At 39.1% G+C, this 7496-nt stretch overlaps 1 protein-coding gene across 1 annotated transcript; it reads right to left on the minus strand.

Moving 5' to 3' along the window:
• Positions 1 to 689: 689 nt before the first annotated feature.
• On the minus strand, positions 690 to 7144 carry LOC107550833 (probable serine carboxypeptidase CPVL). The gene is made up of 13 exons (XM_016232229.1): positions 7021 to 7144; positions 6523 to 6704; positions 6183 to 6301; positions 5856 to 5970; positions 5607 to 5665; positions 4914 to 4993; positions 4765 to 4831; positions 4538 to 4660; positions 4191 to 4322; positions 4014 to 4112; positions 3735 to 3908; positions 1323 to 1505; positions 690 to 1164 (listed from the first exon to the last, which is right to left on the minus strand). Exons 2-13 carry the CDS (start codon positions 6689 to 6691, stop codon positions 1060 to 1062), a joined length of 1425 nt encoding a protein of 474 aa, XP_016087715.1. The 5' UTR covers positions 6692 to 6704; positions 7021 to 7144; the 3' UTR covers positions 690 to 1059.
• Between the last annotated feature and the right edge of the window lie 352 nt (positions 7145 to 7496).

Below are 7496 nucleotides of genomic sequence, written 5' to 3' on the forward strand. Positions count from 1 at the left end.
AAAAGTTCAAGACACTTCATTAAATATAAATGCGTTTCATTATTTTTGGCATGGTGTGCTATTGGCGAATCTATATATTCTATCTAGCCTATTTTTGATTTCCAATCCTAATATAAAATGAACCTGTTTCCTTCCTGTTAAAGTAGTTCATACCAGTCTTGAATGTCTACCTCTGTTATTTCCTTTCTTGCTTCTTCCTCTCATCTTCTGTATGCACTGAAGCACATCTTTTATTCTACAGTTTACAGTACAGCATTGCACGCCCTGTAAGAAAACTAACATACTAATAGAGGCTGTTATTGGTCACACTTTAGTCTGGGGACTAATTCTCATTAACTACGACGTCCGTCTCAATAAACTATTAATTTACTGTTTATTAATAGTAAGGTAGTCGTTAAGGTTAGGTATGGGATCGGAGTAAGGGATCTAAAATATGGTCATGCAGAGTAAGGCATTAATATGTGCTTTGTAAGTACTAATAAACAGCTAACATGCTGGTAATATTCATGCTAAAAACCAACTAGTTAATAACAAAAGTGTCACTGTTTGTTGTTGTATTTATTTCTTTTGCTAGCTGTGCAGATACAAGGAGTGAATAATTATGCTGGCATAGCTAACTAAAAGTAACGATCATCACACTGAATAGATGAAAATATCCATCTGGATTCAAAAGACAACAAGATAGGTAGTACATTATAATCAAATCACACTTTAATCAAAAATTGATCATGTACAATAAAACCATAGCCCCGACACTTAACACGTAGCGCAATAAAAATATAACCCCTAACCCTTTTTCATAATAGCACACAGACTTCTGCACTGAAACACACATTACACAACTGAACAACGATTCATTCAGTGGTCACTTTACATCAGGGGTGTCAAAAACTCAATTCCTGGAGGGCCGGAGCCCCAGTGTTCCAACCCTGTTTTCAAATAAGTCTGAAGGACTTGATTAGTTGGATCAGGTGTGTTTTATTTAAACTCTGCAGGGCTCCGGCCCTCCAGGAATTGAGTTTGACACCCCTGCTTTGCATTCTATATGAATTTAGTGTGTCAGTGTGATGAGAATCCATCTGTAGAAAGGAATCTGTCAATCATGTCAAACGATCTCTCTGGTTGGTCATAAGGCAAAATGTGCCCGCCTCCCCTGACAATTACCTACAGAGAAGAAAACAGAGAAATTATACATTAAAATATATTTGTTTCTTATCTGCTGACAAGGCTGTGTGTTCAGCCAATGATCATCATTTTAAAATTAGATACTATATTGGCTGATAATTTAAATATATTGATATAGCAATACTGCAGACCCTCACCTGAAGGAACTCTCCTACTTGTCGCACGTAACCTGCCACTTCAGTATCACTGGGCTGGACTTTCCAGTGGAAGCGCTCTGCTTTTTTATACTCGTCCGCTCCAGACCAGTTCACTGTGGGCAGGAAGCGCTCAGTTAGAGGGGCTGCAACGATGACATCAAGCTGTCCACTGTAGATCAACACCTGCGAACACACGATCAAATCCATCCCACAGATTAATCCTAAGTGAGAGTTTTTATAGCTATGGGGTCTATTCAATTTTAATAATTCAAGGGACACTGCGTTAAAAATACAAGCAATTCAAGTAACTTAACACAAGGCAAAACACTGACCAACTTTATACAGCGAGTTTGGAATATATGATGTGATCTTGAAATTCCAAATATTAAATCCACTTCCATAAATTATTCTCCTTGTCAAACTACTCTATCAATTTAAAAAATCTGTCCAAAACAATAATCTGATAGTATTTAAGTCATAGCTGGAAATTCGATATAATTTTGCCTGAATAAACAGATTAATTATCAGTTAAAAATATTCATTTGAATATTCAATATAAAAAATACAATCATTTGAAATGGCACAGGTTATAAATGTACAATATAACAACAATGGATATTAACCCTATAACGCCTACTGTATCATAATTGATATGAAAATTTCTAAGGCATCTAAATTATCAGCATGATCAAAACATTGCTGAAAAAGCAGTTTTACATTGACAGTATATACTTTTTAGCAAATAAAAGGCCTTTTAGTATAATTCTACAAATGTCCTCTTCAGGCCTTTTTGCTGTGAAATCATTTTTAAAGTAAACGTAAGAATAACTTTTATATAGTTGGCAATATTTCAAGACAAACACTTACTCAACTTAAAAGTGCCCCTATAATGGATTTTTGAAAATGACCTTTCATGCAGTGTGTAACACAGCTCTAAGTGAATGAAAACATCCTGCAAAGTTTTAAATCTGAAAGTGCACCGTGTATAAAGTTATTGTCTCTCAAAAGAAAGAGTCGACTCTGAATCAATGAAACGAGTCGTTTTTAAAACGAATCCCAAGCCGTTTCATGTTGACGTCAACATGAAACATTAGCATATTGTCCGCCTACTTGTTGGTCTTTTTGCATTGGCCTGAATGAAAATGCTAATTTATTCTTTGCCACTAGTTGCCGCTTTTGGAGCGGTAAAAATAGCTGTTTCGCCGGTAATGTTGTACACGAAGCAGCACTGCGCTCACAAACGCTGCTTTATCAGGCATTACAGGCGAGATGAAATGAAAATGAGACCAATCGGACCAATCACCGCAGATTAGCGTCACGCAAAGGAGGGGTTTGGAAAAATGAATCGTTGCGCGAATCTTTTGGGAGTCGTTGAGCAAGTAACGCCGAGTTCACACTGCACGATTTTCAAAGACGTTGCATCACTGTTGGTTTCACACTGAACGACTATCTGGGGTAGCATTCAGTTGTTGCTGTGTTCACACTTCACGATGGAATGACGACAGGAGGTTACACACTGCATGACTTTACAATAGGAAGAATCGCCGACAGCTCTGTCTGGTGCAGGGTTGCCAGGTTTTCGCAAAAAAACCCCCGTCCAATTACTACTCAAAACTAGCCTGAAAATAGCCCAATTCCTTTCGAGGGGGTCCCCCAGTAAAAATCGCGTTCGGGGGGTAAAATACAAATTTTTTTGGCGGGGTTCTCCTGGTACAATTCACATTCCAGGGCCTAAATATCACGTTTTTGGGGTCGCTTCAACCTGCTGACATAAAAAACAACCGGCGGCAATCGCGGATTTGGCAACACTGGTCCGCAAACTACCCAAACTTCCCGCTGCCCTGTATCTCGGTCTCTCATTGGCTGTAGGTCATCGCCAATGTGTTTTTCAGTCAGAACTCCTTTCACACAGCGTGACTGTGAATCGCCGACAGCTCCAGATATTTAGCATGCCAAATATTTCACGGGCGTCGGCGATTCCCTCAGATTGCGTCTTTGATAATTCACACTGCGTGATTGTCACTCGCGTGAACGAGCACCGATTTGCCTCCAATTTCGGGCATTTGTCGGCGATTTTGCAAAACCTGTCGGCGAGTGAAAAATCGGGCTAAAATCGTGCAGTGTGAACTCGGCATAAGGTAAAAATAAATGCATATTATAAGACAATGAAAGTATTTTTTGACCTTGCATGCATGTCGACCTGTTGTTGGGGACTCCCAAAATCAAAATATGAACCTTTCATACCCCATAATAGGGGCACTTTAAAGAATCTCAAATTTTGACCCATAATCAATATGGTATTGATATATTGTGCATCCCTAAACCCAAGGATTAAATATGATGAAGGAGTTACTATATCATTTAACAAAGGCCATAAAGCTCCCAACACAAACAATGGAATTGTTTCCTCACTCTATAGTTGTCCATGAGGACGCCCAACCAGGGCTTGATGGACTTCATGACATCCTGAAGCAGATGCTTCTCAACATCTGAGCCATCATTGAATGTAAGATTACCAACGTGGATGGAACGACGAACATCTGGCAGAGTCACAAACGCAGAAAAATACTCCTGATCTGGAGGTTCCTGTTTAGGAAAAAAAACCACAGAATGAGACAAACTAGCCATTCAAATCAAGAAGACCTCATTCCCATCCATTTGCTTGTAATGAAATATGTGACACTGGTGCACCTGACACTGCATGTAGTTGAAGTAGTTGGTGCACCCGGTGACGTTTTGGAAGTATGAGGGATAAGGAACAAGATCACCATTCAGTAAACTGTCAAAAACCTGAGGGAGAGACGAGGTGTTTTCAGAACTGATGTAATGAAGAAGCCTCAGTGCCCTGATCTACTGTATCACACTCACCTCAAAGGCCTCGACCCATCTCTGCTCCTGGATGAGCTTGACTCCTGCATCCGTCTGCTGCTGCACATGCTGCCTCTGCAGCTCATCCACGAGACCCGTCTGATAGAGGAAATCTGCATAACCTCCCAGCATCTGAGACAAAGTGGATTAGAGAGATTAAAGTCCACCCATGAACACAGGTCAAAGTCAAGTCAAATTTATCACAATACATATGGTTTCAAAGCAGCTTTACAAAAAGTCATACTGTAATATTTATAAAGCCTCAGTGCCAATTCAGAGCAATAGCACTACTGTAAATCATAATTATCTGGCACTTGAGGTGTTTAAAAAATATCCTTTTCATTCACCAGTTCAGGGTCACACAGACCATCTCCAATGGCCACTCCTTTGAAGTTAATCTTCACTTTGGCAGAGGGATTGTTCTTGTGGATGTAGTAGCCAATGGCTGGAACATACTTTCCTGCATATGACTATGGATTTTAAAAGTTAATTATAGTTAACAACACAGTATTTTGACTGTACAAGAGAATTGGATTCTGATTGCATCAATCCAAAATGAGGTCCCTTTCCTCACCTCGCCTGTAGCGTAGAATGGATTAGACTGGAACTCACTGAATATCTGGAAGAACTGAGTCAGGGCACTGCCAAGGAAAAAAACAAACAAATATTTAGCACATACATCTCACGTTGTCTTAGATATACAGTAAACTTTTGCCATCGTACCTGTACAAGTCTCTGCCCACATCATCCTGGTTTTGGGCGAACCCTCGGTCATCTTCAGTGAAACTCCATCCTGTCCCAACCTTAAAAATTAACCACAAATATCCATTTAAGATATATAATTTAATTAAAACCTATCATAGATACATTGGTCACACAAACTGTATTAGTATATGAGTGCAGAAGGGCTGACAAGTGATCAAATAAATGTGATTTATTTAATTTATTCAGTTCCTTCTTAAAGAAAGAAATAATGTGTGTAATAATTATATTCTTAGATTCTGTGTGGATGACACACACGACAGAATATATGTGCATCTCTATATAAAGACGCTCAGATGTATGCAACAATGCTCTTTACCTATCTCACTTCAAAATTATAAAAACAAAATAATACAAAAATATTCTTAAATTGCATGAAAAACAAGGGAAATAATACAACACATTTTCCTAAAGATGTTTTCAGGAATTAAGTGAAAATGACTTAAGCGAACTACTTTTGTTAAACATATCATATGGGTTTAATTCATGAGGACATTATCTATAAAAGTGATTTGCAGAAAATTGCACATAACACTTGGGAAGAAATGTACATACAGTATCTAATATATCACATGTGGGAATATTAACTTCGACAGCCCTCATTTGCAGACATATCAATCTGAGTCTGAAATAATTCAAATACACTAAACTCACCGGGTTGTCGATGTAAAGAACAGAGTATCGTGATGTCCAGGGGAAATCCCTATAGCCCACTGCAGAAAGACAGCAAAGCGTTAAAGTCTAAGCTTCCAAGGTAATTTAACACATTGATATCTGAAATGTAGAGTTTCACTATTAAGCAAAAAAAAACAACATCTATAATACAATGTTCATAAGACACAGAAAAAACATGCTAATCTCCATCAACATAATGTAACATGGCATACAGGCGTTTGTACTCACATGTGAGGTTCTTATGTACAAAATACGGGCCATGCTCCACAAACAAGCCGAACATGGAGGTGCCTCCAGGTCCTCCCTGCAGCCACAGCAGCACCGGAGCCGTCTCAGGTCTCTCCTAAACACAGAAAATCATGCTACAATAAATAAGTGTGCAGTCAACAGCAGTAACATCACTAAATCAGAAAATAATGCTGTCATTTGTTGAGTGCGACTTCTGAAAACACCTGACTCAAGTGTTGCCAACTGACACAGAAGCTAGTCAGCAGATCAGTCTTATCTTTAGTGCTGTTCATGTGTTACAAAACTAAATGTATAACTTTATACTACCTGGGCAGGGAAGAACCAGAAGAAAAGGTTACTGCTGTAGGTCTTGTTCACAGTGAGATATCCCGAGTAACTTTTGACATTGGCACCAGGAAGGGGTCCCACCAAACTCAGTTTTTTGGCTGCACATCCGAAATACATAAGCATATTAGCATATCAATCCGAAACTTTATGATAGCAGTTATAAATTATTTTATTTTGGACAACCAAGTCAACTGATCTATCAATCCCTCACTAACTTCTCCATACGTTGTGATAGACTGTCTAACTTTCTGTTTAGCAGAAGGCAAATTAAAGTGAAAGAAGAGGAACTGAAATTATTCTGAGCAAACAGCAAGCATGCCTTCTTCTATTTTGCCTTCCTCTAGGTAGGGAGTGAGCATCAGGGGTTTGCCCGGGTCAACCCCAAAACGTGACCCGCTCACACGGTGTGATTTCCGGCAGAAGAACGAGGAACAACCGCGGGAGCTGACAGACTCCAGAAGAGCCCAGAGGAACAGCAGCCTCAGCATTGTAGAGGTTCGACTGCAGACAGCAAAGAAATGTGACACGGGGATCAATGATCAAGCATGATATTAAAAGGCTCGTATTACCCACTGCCATCTGTCTTTACAAGCCTAAACATATCAGATGAGAACAAAACGACAAATCTCATGTCAGTCATGAAAAATAAGGAACGTACGTACAAATAACGTGCAATCGCAACACAATGAGTTATGCATATAAGAACAGAAATGAGTAATTAGTAAGTAATAGACTTAATAGGTTGCTATCAAATCAAATACTTGATCATCATTTATGTACATCTTGTTTTTCTGATCAATGATAATAATAGTGTTACCTTGAAGCCAGATGCCAATCAATATCCAGAAGCCGTTTGCATCGGTATATGAAACTGAAGTACAGTAAATACAGATCGGCTTGTTATCACGCTTTGTATGTGTTGCAGTCACATGACGATGGGCTATGTCATGTGATCGCAGTGAAACCAGGAACTTCAGTCGAAAACACTGACCCCACAGGCCTATTTGAGAGAAGCAGCTCCCAACCCATTTATCAACTTTCCCAATATAATTATGCTTTAGTTATGTAGTAGACCTTCTAGTTGTCATCTAAGTCATCTAAAGTCTTGACCACGAAAAGCCATTGAACATGCCAGCTGTTATAGTACTGTATGTTGAACACAGGTTGAATTTTCCCTCAAAAACAAGTCGTGTTGTCACACTTTATAGGGTATGTTGTCAGAATGGAACCTGCCCTCAAACAGTAGCTATAGAATGGACTTTTGATCAAACTCTAATCGGGTAAAAGAAAACA

This window comes from Sinocyclocheilus grahami, unplaced genomic scaffold, assembly GCF_001515645.1.
Source record: "Sinocyclocheilus grahami isolate Dianchi unplaced genomic scaffold, SAMN03320097.WGS_v1.1 scaffold408.1, whole genome shotgun sequence".
Taxonomy (NCBI): Eukaryota; Metazoa; Chordata; class Actinopteri; order Cypriniformes; family Cyprinidae; genus Sinocyclocheilus; species Sinocyclocheilus grahami.

What these genes read in the sequence shown, in the direction of transcription:
- LOC107550833 (XM_016232229.1), bottom strand. Translation starts at nt 6,691, where the DNA reads ATGCTGAGGCTGCTGTTCCTCTGGGCTCTTCTGGAGTCTGTCAGCTCC. An exon ending in GTGGGCAGAGACTTGTACAG is followed by an intron (nt 4,832 to 4,913) that starts GTACGATGGCAA and finishes TTTCCTTGGCAG; the next exon opens with TGCCCTGACTCAGTTCTTCC. An exon ending in CATTCTACGCTACAGGCGAG is followed by an intron (nt 4,661 to 4,764) that starts GTGAGGAAAGGG and finishes TAAAATCCATAG; the next exon opens with TCATATGCAGGAAAGTATGT.